Source organism: Saimiri boliviensis, chromosome 4 (genome assembly GCF_048565385.1).
Source record: "Saimiri boliviensis isolate mSaiBol1 chromosome 4, mSaiBol1.pri, whole genome shotgun sequence".
NCBI lineage: Eukaryota > Metazoa > Chordata > Mammalia > Primates > Cebidae > Saimiri > Saimiri boliviensis.
In genome coordinates this window covers 72608944-72628046 of record NC_133452.1, presented here as the reverse complement: position 1 = coordinate 72628046, position 19103 = coordinate 72608944, and the positions used below count along the sequence as shown (strand labels likewise).

General features: G+C 37.8%; 1 protein-coding gene across 1 annotated transcript in view; it reads left to right on the top strand.

Moving 5' to 3' along the window:
- The window catches only part of UFL1 (UFM1 specific ligase 1), a 58222-nt gene extending 49652 nt beyond the window's left edge, over window positions 1–8570 (top strand). Inside the window, exons 13-19 of the mRNA XM_003922922.4 lie at window positions 1590–1707; window positions 2809–2969; window positions 3050–3180; window positions 4829–4909; window positions 5208–5293; window positions 5838–6018; window positions 6630–8570. Of these exons, the coding sequence (XP_003922971.1) occupies window positions 1590–1707; window positions 2809–2969; window positions 3050–3180; window positions 4829–4909; window positions 5208–5293; window positions 5838–6018; window positions 6630–6848 (977 nt within the window). The 3' untranslated portion in view covers window positions 6849–8570. The remainder of the gene's footprint in view (window positions 1–1589; window positions 1708–2808; window positions 2970–3049; window positions 3181–4828; window positions 4910–5207; window positions 5294–5837; window positions 6019–6629) is intronic.
- The last annotated feature ends 10533 nt before the right edge of the window (window positions 8571–19103 follow it).

The following is a 19103-nucleotide window of genomic DNA, read 5'->3' as shown; positions in this document are numbered from 1 at the left end:
CAAATTATACTACAACGCTGTCGTAACCAATACAGCATGGTACTTACAGAAAATGGACACATAGATCGTTGGAACAGCATAGGCAACCCAGAAATAAAACCACATACCTTCAAACAACCGATGTTGGACAGGGTAGACAAAATAAACAGTGGGGAAGGGACACCCTATTCAATAATGGTTCTGGGAAGAATGAAACTTTATCCCGTCTCTCACCATATATAAAATGGTGCAGAAGAACAAAACTGTATCCCATCTTTCACCATATACAAAAATCAACTCAAGATGGATTTGGAACGTTAAGACACGAAACTATAAAAATTCTTGAAGAAAACCTAGGTAAAACTCTTCTGAACATTGGCCTAGGCAAAGTATTTATGATGAAAATCCCAAAAGGAAATACAGCAAAACCAAAAATTGACAAATGGGACTTAATTAACTAAAAAGTTTCTTCACAGCTAAAGAATCACGAAGAGTAAATAGCCTTCAGAATTGTAGAAAAACTTGCAAATGATGCCTGACAAAAGACTAATATTTAGAATCTACAAAAAACAAGAAAAAATAACCCCATTGAAAACTGAGCAAAGTACATGAACAGATACTTCTCAAAAGAAGAAATACAAGTGGGCGACAAACGAATAAATGCTCAACGTCACTATCAGAGAAATGCAAACTAAAACCACAGTATATCGTCATACATCAGTCGGAATGGCTATTACTGAAAAGTCAAAAAACAACAGATGTTAGTGTTGATGTGGGGAAAAGGGAATACTTATACACAGTTGGTGAGAATGTAAATTAGTTCAACCTCTATGGAAAACGGTATGGAGATTTCTCAAAGAACTAAAAATAGAACTACTGTTTAACCTAGGAATCCCACTGCTGGGTTTCTACCCAAAGAAAATGGAATCATTCAATTGAAAAGACATGTATACTCATATGTTCATCAAGGTACTACTCACAATAGCAAAGTCATAGAACCAGCCTAATTGTTCACCAGTGATTGACTGGATTAAGAAAATGTGATATATATCATGTAATACAATGTAGCCATTAAAAAGAACGAAATCATGTCCTTTGCAGCAACATGGATGGAACTTGAGGTCATTACTCTAAATGAACTAACTCAGAAACAGAAAACAAAGTACCACATGTTCTCACTTATAAATGGGAAGTAAACAATGGGCACACATGGAAAATAGTAGAAGGAACTCCAAAAAGAGGGAAGTTGTTGGTTGGGGGCGGGGGGGCGCAGGGCAAGGGCTAAAAAAAAATTGCCTAATAAGTACAATGTTCACTGTTTGGTTAATAGGTACAATAGAGGCCCAGTCCCCACCAGTATGCCATATACTCATGTAACAAACATGCCTACAAAACCCCTGGATACAAAATAAAATATTTTTTAAAAAGATTTTATTATATATCCTAATTTTAATATTGTTTTCATTAATTGTTGCTATTTGACACTAACAATTAATGAATGAATTACTAATCTTAATATATTAATGGACCCTTATTTCCCATTTGGTTGTCATCTATCTATCTATCTGTCTACCTATCTATCTATTTGCCATTGCTCATGTCTGCTATAGGAAAGAAGAAGCCAGAGATCAGTTTTATGTTCCAGGATGAGATTGAAGGTTTTTTAAGGAAACACATACAAGATGCCCCTGAGGAGTTTATTTCGGAACTTGCTGAGTATTTAATAAAGCAAGTATAAAATGTATTTTTTCTATTTTATGATAGAAATTCAATGGGTTATTAAATAAAATTTTTCCAAGATCATAGAAAGCATATGTATTAAATGTTTTCTTTTCAAACTTGGAATTTAACCTAGCCACCAAATGCCAGATTTTATTTGCCTACAGAGGCAGTTTAATTCAACAAATATTTGTTAAGTGTTTTGGGCAAGGCAGTATGGGAAACAAAAGGCAAGATCCAGAAAGTGTCCTCACTCACTGATCTTACAGTCTTAAGTCTTGGTTGGGGAGAAAAATAACAGCATTAACCACTGGCTGGTCTCTCCTATGGCACGAAAAATAACATTCAAAAGGAAGAAAAGATAATTTTCTATTTTAATCTGACAAAGTAAACAGTGTTTACTCTTAGGGAGAATATGAAGTAAAAGTTCACTTCAAAAAAATTAATTTAGGCACTCCTACCTTGTGAATGAACCAGGCTAAGGGTATTTTTATATAAAAATGAAGAAAATTATGTAGTAACTAACCTGGTCATCCATCAAGTTAGTTCCACTGTGTAAGCTTCCATAAATACAATCCAGAAGACCAATGCATCTAGCTTTGATTTTAGAAATAAAACTTTTGTAGTAATTTTTTAATATAAATAATTTTTATGCATAAATATATTACAGAACTATATTTTTCACATGTAAAAAAGTGAAATACTACTAATCATTTTCCACTGCTTTTTAAAATAAGGCATAAAAAGTTTTTTTTATGTATTTTAGCATTTTAAAAATTGAGACTTTTAAGTTGTAATTGTTGAAGAACAGATTTATAGTCTACTATTCTCCAAATTAATTCTAAAAAGCTATTTTGAATTGTGGGTACTTTGTTATTCTTGGTGTCTTAAGTGCAATAACTTTGAATACTTAAAAATAGAGAAAATTCATCTATTTCTGTTTTAATTACTAGGGTTGGGGAACAAATTGTTAGCGAACTTGTCTCCAAATTAGTTTTATTTGTTTAAAAAAATAGAGCTCTCTATTATGCCTTATTTTCATAGAAACAAAATTTTTTATCTACGTATATAGTACATTTAATAAACTAAATATGTTTGTCTTGTGCACAGACCTCTTAATAAAACTTATCTCGAGGTGGTACGTTCAGTATTCATGTCTTCAACAACTTCTGGGACGGGCAGAAAACGCACAATCAAGGACTTGCAAGAAGAAGTTTCAAACCTGTACAATAACATTAGGTTATTTGAAAAAGGGATGAAGTTTTTTGCAGGTATACTTAATCTTATTTTTTCATTGATTTTCATAATTTGGGGAAGAAATTAGTTTTAATAAAGCTCCTTTATTTTCCAGATGACACACAGGCTGCTCTTACCAAACACTTGCTGAAGTCAGTGTGTACTGATATCACTAACCTCATTTTCAACTTCTTAGCTTCGGATTTAATGATGGCAGTAGATGATCCTGCAGCCATTACAAGTGAAGTATGTTAATGATCTGCTTACCACTCTTGATGGGTTCTGTTTTGCATGTATACACATGGGTTCTGTTTTGCATATATACACATTTTATTTTGTCTTATTGAAGTAGTTAAAGAGGAAAATAAAATGCAGTAAAAGATATTTGAGGAAAAAAATCAAAGATTTTTCATTTAACTTTAGTACAATATATATACATTTGCTAGCAGTATTTGGTAGTATAATTAGTCTGTAAAAAGTAATTATGCATCATGATTTTAGAATAAACAGTTTTTTCCTAAATATTATGTCACATTCCCTTTTCCAGATGACTGGCAAATCCCATAACATTCTGGCGTTTCCATAACTTTACAGTTATTTTCCTTTAAGGACATCTCATTTCAATATTTAGACTAATTCCAATTTCATTTTTTAAAATTCTAATCTCAAACTAAATTCAAAAGCTCATCTCTTCCCTTCTTGTGATGTTATGTGGACCAATGGCTCCTCGTTGCCTAGAGGAAGAAAGGTGTGGTCTACTCAAAGATGACAACCCCTCCTCCTTCTTCTCCTCTTCTCTATCCTCCTCCCACCTCCTTCACCTCCTTTTCTTCCTCCTCTTTCTTATTCTTCCTTCTTCCTCACCTTTCTAGGTCCACTTCAAGTTGGACATTTAGGGAAAATGAGAGAGGAAAAACTGTCTTGATACGACTAACTGCATATCACTGCTTTGATCAAGGTCAAACCAAATCAGCCTGATGTTTGTGGTCTTTGGTGATATAGTTAGTGATTGCCATATAGATGATATAAGTTGTTTCTTGGAATGTTGTTCAGTTTCATGTAACTTTTCACAGTAAGGACCAACCCTCAAACAGAGAGGTATGGTTATTTCTTCCTCCTATCCCAGCAAGGTGCTGGCCCTGTTCCCTTCTGCTTGAGTAGCAAATCCCCAATTATCTGGACAATTTCATGTGTCCTTCTATAGGAAATACAGGAGATCTTGTTCCATTCCCTTTAGGGGCCACAGAAAGATAGGCGTGGGACTGGGGCAGAGAGGCTAGACAGGGGCAACAAGCCCCCGTCTTCCCAGACATTATACCCCTTAGGGCCTGTTGTCAAGCCATTCCAGCAAGTTTCCTCCAAAATTTTATGCCAGAAGAAATAAATGATTCTCGTCAAGAAAACCATCAAACTTCATTGGGCACTAACATGTAGAAGAGGTGCTGAAAATGTTCCTCACACCATAGAGCATAACAAGCATCCAGCCATGAACAAGAGCTCAGTTCATCTTATAGGCATCCCTGATCTTTATGAGTGGGGCCCTTCATAAGGGGAGAAAAAAACTAGCACTGGGGAGAAAAAAACACTCTCTTCCTACTTCAATGGAAGAATTAGCCTCTTACCCCAAATACTCTGTTTCTCACAGGGTCAATGATTCTCTCTTGTCTTTCTCATATTGCTGGAGCAGGTGGAAGTAGCAGGGCTGTATCTCGCCTTTTGGGCTGATTGGCTGTTGACTAGCTCTCGAATGTTTTTTGTCTCTAATTTGAGATCTAAAATTCAAGAATATGATAAAATCCACTCAGCAATTTGTTACAGTATTTTTTTCACTTTATCTTATGTCCACTGCATGTCAAAAGCACAGTACTGAAAGATTTTTTATTTACCCCCACAGATAAGAAAAAAAATTCTAAGTAAATTATCAGAAGAAACCAAAGTAGCTCTTACAAAACTCCATAACTCTTTGAATGAAAAGGTAAGTAAAGTTTTATTCTATTTAGATGTCAGGAAGCAGTGTGTTACAAAGATCTTTGAGTAGATCCAATCTTAAACTAATCTTTTGCACTCAGCTACCTCTTTGAAAGGTGAAGGGAAGACCAAGCTGCTGGCATTTTACAATTTTCAGTTCTATATCACAGTTTCTAATTTATTGAGGAAGGGACCCTTTTAAAAATTGTATTTAGGATGTAAAATTACAAAACAGTTATTAAATAGCTATACTTCTTTAGGCAGCCATATAGAAAAGTAAATTATGGTATTCATTGCCTTTTCAGAGCATAGAAGACTTCCTTTCTTGTCTGGATTCTGCAGCAGAAGCTTGTGATATTATGGTTAAAAGGGGAGACAAAAAAAGGGAAAGGTAACATTCAATAAATCTGTATTGTTAATGTTCTTAAATGTGAGACTTTTCAGATCTGAAATCTGAATTTGACTGCCTGACTCTTACATAGAGAATATATATCTAATGTATCTAATATTCCTAAATGGCTGTAGACCTTCAAGCACATTCAAAGTCTTAAAATAGTCAGATATTTCTCTCTGACCCTCTGGATCAAGTAGCAGAGTTTCTTTATCCTACAGTTAATCAAGCCCAGGAACTTTTTATTAGCCTGGGGACTTTTCCTTACAGGAAACCTCATCTAAATCAGTGCAAATTTGTTTGACCTCCAGCAACTCAAAACAAAAAACATACTTCGAATGTTCCTCCTTGAATTTTCTAGCATACTACTCTATCTATGCCATTTAGGTTTTATATGTATATATCTGATATTGAAAAGTTAAAATGTTTATGGAATTAAATTTCTTAGAAAAGCTAAAAATTAACAGAAAGGGATAAATTGAAATTGGTGAGAACTTTTTAAATTATGATAATGCATTTGTGTGCTGTTTTATTATTTATTTAGACAGATACTGTTCCAACATCGACAAGCCCTGGCAGAACAGCTAAAGGTCACAGAAGACCCTGCTCTTATTCTGCACCTCACATCAGTTCTGTTGTTTCAGTTTTCAACCCACAGCATGCTCCATGCACCTGGAAGATGTGTCCCACAGATCATTGCTTTTCTTAATAGTAAAATTCCAGAGGTATTACATTTTCAATACACTTGAAACTTTTCAAAGGTTTAGATTCTGAATATTTTGAGTGGATCGAGATGAATTATTGTCAGCACTCAGGCATAAAATATATCAACATCAGAGGCCACTTCCAATAATGTGAACAGTGGATTAGGGGATTAATTTTTTAATATTAGGCATAGCTTAAGAATCTTTCAAGAATATTCTGAATTTGGAAACTAAGCTTTAAGAAAAGATACAAGAATGTCAGATCTCCCATTTCAGTTTCTTTAGGTTTAACTTATCCTTCAAAGACCCGTTCAAAAGTCTTGTCCTATCTCTTTTAGCTAAAAAAAACTCCTCAGCTAAAAGGGAACTTCCCTGTTCCTTTGACTGTACCTTTGATGATAGAAACTGGCAAAGTCAACTTACAGTTAAAGTGATTTGCATTGATGTTTTATCTCTTCTAAACTGTAAACTCCTTAAGAGCAGAAACTTTGCTAGATTAGCCTTGCTGCTTCCATGGCCAGTGTTTTGTAACAATGAGGACCTTCAATGTATATTAGTTGAAGAAATTCTACTTCATCTGTTCCACAAAAAGTTACATTGTGTTGATTAACTTTTTCTTTCCCTTTTTGCAGGATCAGCATGCTCTTTTGGTAAAGTACCAGGGTTTGGTTGTAAAGCAGCTAGTCAGTCAAAATAAGAAGACTGCACAGGGAGATTATCCCTTGAATAATGAATTAGGCAAAGAACAAGAAGATGTTGCCAATACTACTCGTAAAGAGCTTCAAGAACTTTCTTCATCTGTTAAAGAACTTGTTCTCAAATCTAGGAAATCGTCTGTGACAGAAGAGTAACGATCTTAATTTACATTTGTCATATAGTAAGCATTTTCCCCCAAGGTTGAAGGTGAGTGGTCACAAAAAAGTAGTCACTGTACAACTCCCATCTCCCCCCAGATACCACCTCACACACACACAATTCAGTTAAAACAGTACTGTTGTATTAAAGGTAAATGTTAAAAAGATGTGAATTTTTTGTTCTTCATGGAAGTTTTTTTTTTCCCACCTTATTTTCACACAAATGCTATATGAAGTGTTTCATATAAACATTTTCACATAATTTTAAAAATTACGTATTTTAGGTTTGTTTTCTTTCCAAATCTTGAATGAAAAACAAATTTTCTGATCCATTCACCCCTGGGAAAGGATTCATTTGTTGCGAGTGCCAGTGCTACACTTATATACATTTAAGCAGAAATTTAAAATGTGGTCATGCTTTTTTATAAAGAAACATTTCTGTGTCAGAAGTGAAATGAAATCATGTATTGTATTTCAAAATTAATAGAAAACACTTCAAAACTAAAATATTTTTTTGCAAATTTCTGTGTTTTATTACTAAGCCCTTGCTCTTATTTTTGGCAGATTTTAGTTGGGGCTACAAGGATGCCCTTACAGGTGCGCAGGAACACTAGAGGGGCTCATGCATTGCTGTGTTCTATTCTAAAACAAGCTACTAACAAGAGAGAGAGAACACATAGAATTTATCACCAGTAAGCATAAGTCATATTTAACATTGGAATAACTAAACATTTTATACAAAGATTTTTCTCTGACCTAGTTTACTTTTGTACATTTTATTTTAATTCAGTAGCTGCTCTATCACATAATACTTTGTAAATACTAGTGTGAAAAACAGATAGGATGCCTTTTTCAGTCGTAAGAGTATCTGTAAGTGCATTTAGATCATTAGAAGCTTTTTTCCAAAACTAGAAGCCCTTATTTAAAAAAGAGGTATTTTTGTTTTCTAAAGATTATTAGTTAGAAATAACTAAAGAGTTCCTTAGAATAATCATTTCAACCAACTGAATTTCAAGCAACAACTTATTATTTATCAGAAAGGAATTATTTTGATATAACTATAAATTTCAAATGTTTAAAAAATACTATTTTATATAATTCCTTATGACATTTTAAACTTTATATTTTACACTATTTGAATACAAAAAGATCAGTCTACCTCTACTCATTCTAGACAAAAATATTAATCTTTACTGAAAGTAATTAATTAAATTGCTGACTTAATTAAGTTGATAGGAATGCAACATTAAATTTAAAAATGTTTTTCCATGGGTAATTTTCTATTATATATTTTCATATGGGCAAAGGAAAAAATGATAAATTCTCTGTGATCACAAACCCCAATTTTGTTTGTTTATTCAGCTTCTAAAATATTGAACACCCAGACTTTTAATTCAACCTTTAAGAACCTTACATTTATGTTCAGCAAATATCAAAGTAATCCATGTTTGTGTCAAATGATCATAGAAAATAAATAAAAGAGAAGGTGAAAAGTAAAAAGAAAACCATTGTATTAATGGTTTTACTTGTATTAATTTTTTTTCATTTATCAAAATGCTTATGTTGCCACAGTAAAGTTTTTATTATTTTGTAAGTAAAATTACATGGTTGATTTTGTATGTAAAGATTAGTTTCCTTAACAAAAATTATTAAATGTTTACTGTGATCTTAATGGGCAAGATTAAGAACGTTATTTAAAATAAAGTTACCTGTTCTAAATTTTATGGTACTTTGAAGCTTCTATTATTTTAATTAACACAAAGATTAATTGGAGCATGTTTTTTGTATATACATTTTGAATTTTCATTTTGAACATTATTAAAGGATTTTTTCTTACACAAAAATAGTTCCATAGTTCTCAGTCTTTCATTCCTTGAGAATTTGCCATTCTTGAACCATTTTATCTTAGTAAATTATTTCTCAACTACATTTCAGCAAATGTGTAGCTGTATTCTTGCATATGCTAATTCCTGTTATTGCAGTTAGGGTAGATAAATCAGAAAATGTGCTCAGGTATTCATGTTCATATGTCCTAGCTCTAGACTTACATGCTTTTAAGGAGTCAAAGGAATCTCCTGGCCATCAGAAAGATCCAATAAAAAGTAACATATAATATCAAAATCACAGTGTATTTTGTGAAAAGACCTTAATGCTAAATCAGGACAATAAATCTAATATTTGCTTAGCCTGAATGTAGAGCCATCTTGAACTTATTAGAGAATATGCTTTAGTCAGGAATGAGGTCAGGGTGCAAGGGTGATCTGAAGCCAGAATCATTGAAAAGGAACAGTTCATTCAAAAATGCCACTAAACCAAGGGTGTCTTAGTCCATTTTCATGCTGCTGATAAAGATATACCTGAGACTGGGCAATTTACAAAAGAAAGGTTTATTGGACTTACATTTCCACGTGGCTGGAGAGGCCTCACAATCATGGCAGAAGGTGAAAGGCAATGTCTACATGGTGCCAGACAAGGGAAAAGGAGCTTGTGCAAGGAAACTCCCCTTTTAAAACCATCAGATCTCATGAGACTCATTCACTATCATGAGAACAGAGCAGGAAAGACCCACCGCATAATTCAGTCATCTCCCACCCGGTTCCTCCCATCCATGACACATGAGAACTGTGGGAATCACAATTTAAGATGAGATTTTGGTGGGGACGCAGTCAAACCATATCATTCCACCCCTGGTTCCTCCCAAATCTCATGTCCTCACATTTCAACACCAATCATGCCTTCCCAACAGTCACCCAGAATCTTAACTCATTTTAGTATTAACCCAAAAGTCCACAGTCCAATGTCTCATCTGAGGCAAGGCAAGTCTTTTCTGCCCATGAACCTGTAAAATCAAAAGCAAGCTAGTTACTTCCAAAAAAAAAAAAAAAAAATGGTACAGGTGTTGGGTAAACACAGCCGTTCCACATGGGAGAAATTGGCTAAAACAAAGGGGCTGCAATCCCCATACAAGTCCAAAGTTCAGCAGGCAGGCAAATCTTAATGCTCTCAAATGATCTCCTTTGACTCCATGTTTTGCATCTGAGTCAGACTCATGCAAGAGGTGAGTTCCCATGGTCTTGGGGTTTGCAGGGCACAGCCTCCCTCACAGCTGCCTTGACAGACGTGTTGAGTGTCTATGGCTCTTCCAGACACATGGTGCAAACTGTCAGTGGATCTACCATTCTGGGGTCTGTAGGACAGAGGCCCTCATCTCAGACCTCCACTAGGCGGTGCCCCAGTAGGGACTCTGTTGGGGGGCTGCCACCCCACATTTCCCTTCTACACTGCCCTAGCAGAGACTCTACATGAGTACCCTGCCACTGCAGCAAACTTCTGCAGGGGCATCAGGTGTTTCCATACATCTTCTGATACATAGGCAGAGGTTTTCAAACCCCAATTCTTGACTTCCGTGCACTTGCAGGCTCTACATCACATGGAAGCTGCCAAGGCTCAGGGCTTGTACCCTCTGAAGCCAGGGCTGTAGTGGTTGGGACACAGGGCACCAAGCTCGTAAACCCGGCCCACAAAACCATTTTCTCCTAGGCCTGGGCCTGTGCTGGCAGAGGCTGCCATGAAGACCTCTGACATGCCATGGAGACATTTGCCTCATTGTCATTCGGTTCCTTGTTACTTATGCAAATTTATGCAGCTGGCTTGAATTTCTCCTCAGAAAATGGGTTTCTCTTTTCTATTGCATTGTCAGGCTGCCAATTTTCCAAACCTTTATGCTGTGCTTCCCTTATGAAACTGAATGCATTTAATAACACCCAAGTCACCTCTTGAATGCCTTGCTACTTAAAAATTTCTTCCACCAGATACACTGAATCAACTCTCTCAAGTTCAAAGTTCCACAAATCTCTAGGGCAGGGAAGAAACACCACCAGCCTCTTTGCTAAAACATAATAAACGTCACCTTTGATCCAGTTCCCAACAAGTTCCTCATCTCCATCTGAGACCACCTCAGCCTGGACTTTATTGTCCATATCGCTATCACCATTTGAGGCAAAGTCATTCAACAAGTTTCTAGGAAGTTCCAAACTTTCCCACATTTTCCTGTCTCCTTTTGAGCCCTCCAAACTGTTCTAACTTCTGCCTGCTAACCAGTTCCAACATCAATTCCAGATTTTGGGGCATCTTTTAAGCAGCACCCCACTCTACTGCTACTAATTTACTGTCTTAGTCCATTTTCATGCTGCTGATAAAGATATACCCAAGACTGGGCAATTTACAAAAGAAAAAGGTTTACTGAACTTACAGCTTCACATGGCTGGGGAGGCCTCAAAATCATGGCAGAAGGTGAAAGGCATGTCTTACATATGGCAGACAAGAGAATTTGTGCACAGAAACTCCTCTTTTTAAAACCATCAGCTCTCATGAGACTCATTCACCATCACAGGAAGAGCACAGGAAAGACCTACCCCCATAATTCAATCACCTCCCACCAGGTTCCTCCCATGACATGGGAAATGTGGGAGTGACAATTCAAGATGGGATTTGGGTGGAGACAGCCAAACCATTTCACAGAACCAAGTGGGATTTTTTTCTATCAAGAACTAACTTAAGTGAGTACGAGGATGGAAGAGTGGCTTTTCACTAAGACCAATGAAAACTTTTCCCCAATATACAAGAGATGAGATAAAAGCACATTAAAAAAAACTCTCAGGAGATAAAAGCACATAAAAAATTCTGGGAGCACTATTCAAGTGGCTAATTAAATGATCTACAAATTCACACAAGTTGTTCTATCTTGAGGACCCTACTAAGCATACAACAGAATAAATAGAAGCCAGGAGAGACTTCTTCCAAACCATCTAAGAATAAACTCTCTTTGACTTTCAGGCTTTCAGAAAAACAGGTTGTAATCTACTTACATCACAAAAAAGAAGGCATAACCACTGTAAACATGCATTCAACACTTACAAGTTCCCAGTGTTGTATTATTTATCAAACTTGCCCCTAGTTGCATCTCTATTTCTCTTAAGTGATTAGTAGTAAGACAACCTGGGTGTTGGTCTTAAGGAGCAGGAAAGACAGGATTCTGTTGATGATGAGATGGAAGAAAGGGAGGACAAGGTGAATTTATGGACTTGGCCTGATTTACTGGATCTTGTATGACAGACAAATACTAGGAATGCAGATATAAACTTTAAAGATACACTTTACTTTCAAGGAGATAAAAAGTCAACAATTACAGTTAAATATAGTGTTTTGATAGAGGTGCACAGAGGATGTTGTGACAAGAAATGAAATTCAGATTGTATTGGATAATGGGGAGGCTAGAAATGACACCTGAACCAAGAATCCAGAGACAAAAAGAAGGATTGGGGAATGCTGGGAAGAGGGCCGCCTAAGAACAGCTCAGGACTTCAGCTCCCAGTGAAAGTGCAGAGGGTGAGTGGACGCCGCATTTCCAGATGAACTCTTATTGCCCACAGACCAGGAGATACCCAGGCAGAGGGGTCGCCAGCGTCGCAGTCCCAGCCCGCGCGGCTGCTGTGACCACGCCCTGTTGCTGCGATTCTCCATACAAAAGCCACTGGTCTGGGAGCCCTCTTAGCTGGCGAGCAGAGCCCTGAGACGGCAGAGTTGCCCATTCATCTGAAATAGCGAGTCAGGCCAGGAGATTCCTAGGCAAAAAATCCGCCAGGAGCCGGCGCCGCAGTTCGAGCCGACTCCATGAGTCGCAGCACGGGAGATCCCGGCGCCTTTTCAACAAGCGACCGGAACGCGGGGTCGTTCAACTTAAAAGACTCTGAGTCAGGGAGCCAGGTGATCAGGCTCGGTTGGTCCCACCCCTCCACCCCCAACAACAACGAAAACAAAAACAGTAATTGGAAACCCTCTGGGTTGAGCCCTTCAAACCAAGCACAGCTGAACCGGGACAGTCCGGCTCGGTGGGGGAGGGGCTTCCGCCATTACTGAGACTCTCCACCGCTACGGAGGCAGGCTGCCGTTGCCTAGGCAACCCGCTGTTGCCAAGGCAACCTGCCGAAACAGAGAGAGTCCGCCATAACAGAGCATAACAGAGGTGGGGCCACCATTGCGGAGACAGTTCTAAGTACACCCATATAAAAAGGACTACAGGGAAGAGCTCAGAGCAGCTGGACAGAGCCCACAGCAGCTCAGCAAAGCCCCTGCGGGCAGGCAGTGGCTAGGCGTGCTGCTAGCTGGGCGAGTCAGACCTGAAAGAAAAATCAAAAAAGGCAGTAGTGCAACGGAAACTCATAAAGCTCCAACTCCCTGGGACAGAGACAGACAACAGGTGGATAAACCCACAAAAATGGGAAGAAACCAGCGCAAAAAGGATGAAAACTCCCGAAACCAGAACACCTCTCCTCCTAAAAGGGATCACAACTCCTCACCAGCAAGGGAACCAGACCGGATGGAGAAGGAGGGTGATGAAATGACAGAATCAGACTTCAGAAGGTGGGTAGTAAGAAACTACAGTGAGCTAAAAGAACATGTTCTAACCCAACGCAAAGAAAATAGGAACCTTGAAAAAAGATTGGATGAACTGCTGATGAGAATGGATAGCATAGAGAGGAGTATAAGTGAATTGATGGAGCTGAAAAATGCAACACGAGAACTTCGTGAAGCATGCACAAGCTTCAACAACCGAATTGACCAAGCAGAAGAAAGGATATCAGAGGTCGAAGATCAACTCAATGAAATAAAAAGACAAGGCAAGAACAGAGAAAAAAGCACAAAAAGGAATGAACAAAATCTTCAAGAAATGTGGGACGATGTGAAAAGACCTAATCTACGTCTGATAGGTGTACTGAATGTGATGAAGAGAATGAATCCAAGCTGGAAAATACTCTTCAGGATATTATCCAGGAAAACTTCCCCAACCTAGCAAGGCAGACCAATATTCAAATCCAGGAAATACAGAGAACACCACAAAGATATTCCTCAAGAAGAGCAACCCCAAGGCACATAATCGTCAGATTCACCAGGGTTGAAATGAAAGAGAAAATGCTAAGGGCAGCCAGAGAGAAAGGTCGGGTTACCCACAAAGGGAAGCCCATTAGACTCACAGCAGATCTCTCAGCAGAAACCCTACAAGCCAGAAGAGATTGGGGGCCAATATTCAACATCCTTAAAGAAAAGAACTTTCAACCCAGAATCTCCTATCCAGCCAAACTTAGCTTCATAAGTGAAGGAAAAATAAAATCCTTTGTGAACAAGCAAGCACTCAGAGATTTCATCACCACCAAACCTGCCCTACAAGAACTGCTGAAAGAGGCTCTACACATATAAAGGAACAACCAGTACCAGCCACTCCAAAAACACACCAAATGGTAAAAGAGCATCAACACAATCAAGAATCTGCATCAACTAACCAACAAAACAGCCAGGTAGCATCAAAATGACAGTGTCAAATTCACACATAACAATACTATCCCTAAATGTCAATGGACTAAATGCCCCAATCAAAAGACACAGACTGGCAAATTGGATAAAAAGCCAAAACCCATCAGTGTGCTGTATCCAGGAAACCCATCTTACATGCAAGGATACAAAAAGGCTCAAAATAAAGGGATGGAGGAAGATCTACCAAGCAAATGGAGAGCAAAAAAGGCAAGAGTTGCAATTCTCATCTCTGATAAAATAGACTTTAAAGCAACAAAGATCAAAAGAGACAAAGAAGGACATTACATAATGGTAAAAGGATCACTGCAACAAGAAGAGCTAACGATCCTAAATATATACGCACCCAATACAGGAGCACCCAGATATATAAGGCAAGTTCTTAATGACTTACAAAGAGACTTAGACTCCCACACAATAATAGTGGGAGACTTTAACACCCCATTATCAATATTAGACCGATCAACCAGACAGAAAATCAACAAGGATATCCAGGACCTGAACTCAGACCTGGAACAAGCAAACCTAATAGACATTTACAGAACTCTCCACCCCAAATCCACAGAATATACCTTCTTCTCAGCACCACATCACACCTACTCTAAAATTGACCACATAATTGGCAATAAATCACTCCTCAGCAAATGCAAAAGAACAGAAATCATAACAAACAGTCTCTCAGACCACAGTGCAATCGAGTTAGAACTCAGAATTCAGAAACTAACTCAGAACCACACAGCTTCATGGAAACTGAACAACTTGCTCTTGAATGTTGACTGGATAAACAATGAAATGAAGGCAGAAATAAAGATGTTCTTCGAAACCAATGAGAATGAAGACACAACATACCAGAATCTCTGGGACACATTTAAAGCAGTCTCTAGAGGAAAATATATAGCAATGAGTGCCCACATGAGAAGAAAGGAGAGATCTAAAATTGACACCCTATCATCAAAATTGAAAGAGCTAGAGGAGCAAGATCAAAAAAACTCAAAACCTAGGAGAAGACAGGAAATAACTAAGATCAGAGAAGAACTAAAGGAAATAGAGACACAAAAAACTCTTCAAAAAATCAATAAATCCAGGAGCTGGTTTTTTGAAAAGATCAACAAAATAGACAGACCACTAGCCAGATTAATAAAAAAGAAAAGAGAGAATAACCAAATTGATGCAATAAAAACGATAAAGGGGATATCACCACAGATTCCACAGAAATCCAAACCATCATCAGAGATTATTACAAACAACTCTATGAACATAAACTAGTAAACCTGGAAGAAATGGATAAATTCCTGGACACCTGCATCCTCCCAAGCCTAAACCTGGAAGAAGCCGAAACCCTGAATAGACCAATAACATGGTCTGAAGTCGAGGCAGCAATAAAGAGCCTACCACCCAAAAAAAGCCCAGGTCCAGATGGGTTCACAGCTGAATTCTACCAGACATACAAAGAGGAGCTGATACTATTCCTTCTGAAACTATTCCAGACAATCCAAAAAGAGGGAATCCTTCCCAAATCAATTTACGAGACAAACATCATCCTGATACCAAAACCTGGCAGAGACTGAACAAGAAAAGAAAATTTCAGGCCAATATCCATGATGAACATAGATGCAAAAATCTTCAATAAAATACTGGCAAACCGATTGCAACAGCATATCAAAAAGCTCATCCACCATGATCAAGTAGGATTCATCCCGGGGATGCAAGGCTGGTTCAACATACACAAGTCCATAAACGTAATTCACCACATAAACAGAACCAAAGACAAAAACCACATGATTATCTCGATTGATGCAGAGAAGGCTTTTGACAAAATTCAACAACCCTTTATGCTAAAAACCCTCAATAAACTAGGTATTGACGGAACGTATCTCAAAACAATAAAAGCTATTTACGACAAACCAACAGCCAATATCATACTGAATGGGCAAAAACTGGAAGCATTCCCTTTGAAATCTGGCACTAGACAAGGATGCCCTCTCTCACCACTCCTATTCAATATAGTACTGGAAGTTCTAGCCAGAGCAATCAGGCAAGAAAAAGAAATAAAGGGTATCCAAATTGGAAAGGAGGAAATCAAATTGTCTCTATTTGCAGATGACATGATTGTATATCTGGAAGACCCCATCATCTCAGCCCAAAATCTCCTGAAACTGATAAACAACTTCAGCAAAGTCTCAGGATACAAAATCAACATGCAAAAATCACAAGCATTCCTATACACCAGTAATAGACTTCAAGAGAGCCAAATCAAGAACGAACTGCCATTCACAATTGCTACAAAGAGGATAAAGTACCTAGGAATACAACTAACAAGGAACGTAAAGGACCTCTTCAAGGAGAACTACAAGCCATTGCTCAACGAAATAAGAGAGGATACAAACAGATGGAGAAACATTCCATGTTCATGGTTAGGAAGAATCAACATCGTGAAAATGGCCATACTACCCAAAGTAATTTACAGATTCAATGCTATTCCCATCAAGCTACCAATGACCTTCTCCAAAGAACTGGAAAAAAACACCTTTAACTTCACATGGAACCAAAAGAGAGCCCGCATAGCCAAGTCAATTCTAAGCAAAAAGAACAAAGCAGGAGGCATCACACTACCGGACTTCAAACTATACTACAAGGCTACAGTAATCAAAACAGCATGGTACTGGTACCAAAACAGAGATATAGACCAATGGAACAGAACAGAGGCCTCAGAGGAAATACAACATACCCACAACCATCTGATCTTCGACAAACCTGACAAAAACAAGCAATGGGGAAAGGACTCCCTGTTTAATAAATGGTGTTGGGAAAACTGGTTAGCCATGTGCAGAAAGCAGAAACAGGACCCCTTCCTGACACCTTACACCAAAATTAACTCCAGATGGATTAAAGACTTAAACATCAGACCTAATACCATAAAAACCTTAGAAGAAAATCTAGGCAAAACCATTCAGGACTTAGGTGTAGGTAAGGACTTCATGACCAAAACGCCAAAAGCAATGGCAACAAAAGCCAAAATAGACAAATGGGACCTAATCAAACTCCACAGCTTCTGCACGGCAAAAGAAACAGTCAGTAGAGTGAATCAGCAACCAACAGAATGGGAAAAAATTTTTGCAGTCTACCCATCTGACAAGGGGCTGATATCCAGAATTTACAAAGAACTAAAGCAGATCTACAAGAAAAAAACAAGCCCATTCAAAAATGGGCGAAGGATATGAACAGATACTTTACAAAAGAAGACATACAGGAGGCCAACAAACATATGAAAAAATGCTCATCATCACTGGTCATCAGAGAAATGCAAATCAAAACCACATTGAGATACCATCTCACACCAGTTAGAATGGCGATCATAAAAAATCGGGAAACAACAGATGCTGGAGAGGATGTGGAGAAATAGGAACACTTTTACACTGTTGGTGGGAATGTAAGTTAATTCAACCATTGTGGAAGACAGTGTGGCCATTCCTTAAGGACCTAAAAATAGAAATCCCATTTGACCCAGCAATCCCATTACTGGGTATATATCCAAAGGATTATAAATCATTCTACTACAAGGACACGTGCACACGAATGTTCATTGCAGCACTGTTTACAATAGCAAAGACCTGGAACCAACCCAAATGCCCAACGATGATAGACTGGATAGGGAAAATGTGGTACATGTACACCATGGAATATTACGCAGCCATCAAAAACGATGAGTTCACGTCCTTTGTAGGGACATGGATGAACCTGGAAACCATCATTCTCAGCAAACTGACACAAGAGCAGAAAATCAAACACCGTATATTCTCACTCATAGGCGGGTGTTGAACAATGAGAACACATGGACACAGGGAGGGGAACACTACACACTGGGGTCCGTTGGGGGGAAATGGGGGAGGGGCGGGGGGTGGGGTGGTGGGAAGAGATAGCATGGGGAGAAATGACAGATACAGGTGAGGGGACAGAAGGCAGCAAACCACACTGCCATGTGTGTACCTATGCAACAATCTTGCATGTTCATCACATGTACCCCAAAACCTAAAATGCAATAAATAAATTAAAAAAAAGAAGGATTAACTTTGGCGAAAATGAAAGGAGGAAAAGCATATCAAGGCAGACAAAAGGAGGTACAGAAGTACTATGACGCTAATTAGTATGAAATAATGAGATGTGGGGAGCCTAAAAGTCTGAGAAATAGGAGACTGATCTGGGGAAGTAGTAAAAGATATAGTAGAGAAAAGAGGGAGTTGTCAAATGCCTTAAACACTAAGCTACAAAATTTAACCACTATCTCAAAAATACTGAAAGCCTTTAAAAAATTTAAGTAACCAGGGAAATTAAGTAATTGTATCTGTCTTCTAAAACATTACATTCTGAAAGGCAATTTGGTGATTTACCAAAATTCTTTAAAATGTACATATTATTTGTGAAATTCATAGCTTCCTTTTCTGAGAAGTAAAATGACTAAAAAATGTATATGAGTTTTTTTTCCCAGCCTCTAGTATAGAGGAACATGGACAACATGTCTTGCACAGAAAGGTGCCAATCTTGGCTCTGAAATAGTCTATTCAGACACTAGTTGGCCAAAGAAAAACTATTATCTTATTAGCCAACCTAAGACAAAAGTCTCAGAGGTTGTCTCATGTTTTTTGTCATTCAATGTAAAGAAGTAAAAGTGCTTTGTCAAACTGTTTTACTACTGAACCTGTCTTTACATCTAAAAATGTAGAATTTAACCTAATTCTATCATACAGACTTCAGAGTAGAGTTGGGAAAGAGCTTGAAGACATGACACATGGAAAATATAGTTATTTAAATAGTATCTAATAAATGTAAATGTACTAAAATCAATGTTCTAGATTTTTCTCCTTTCTTCTTCTCAACCTAAATCTC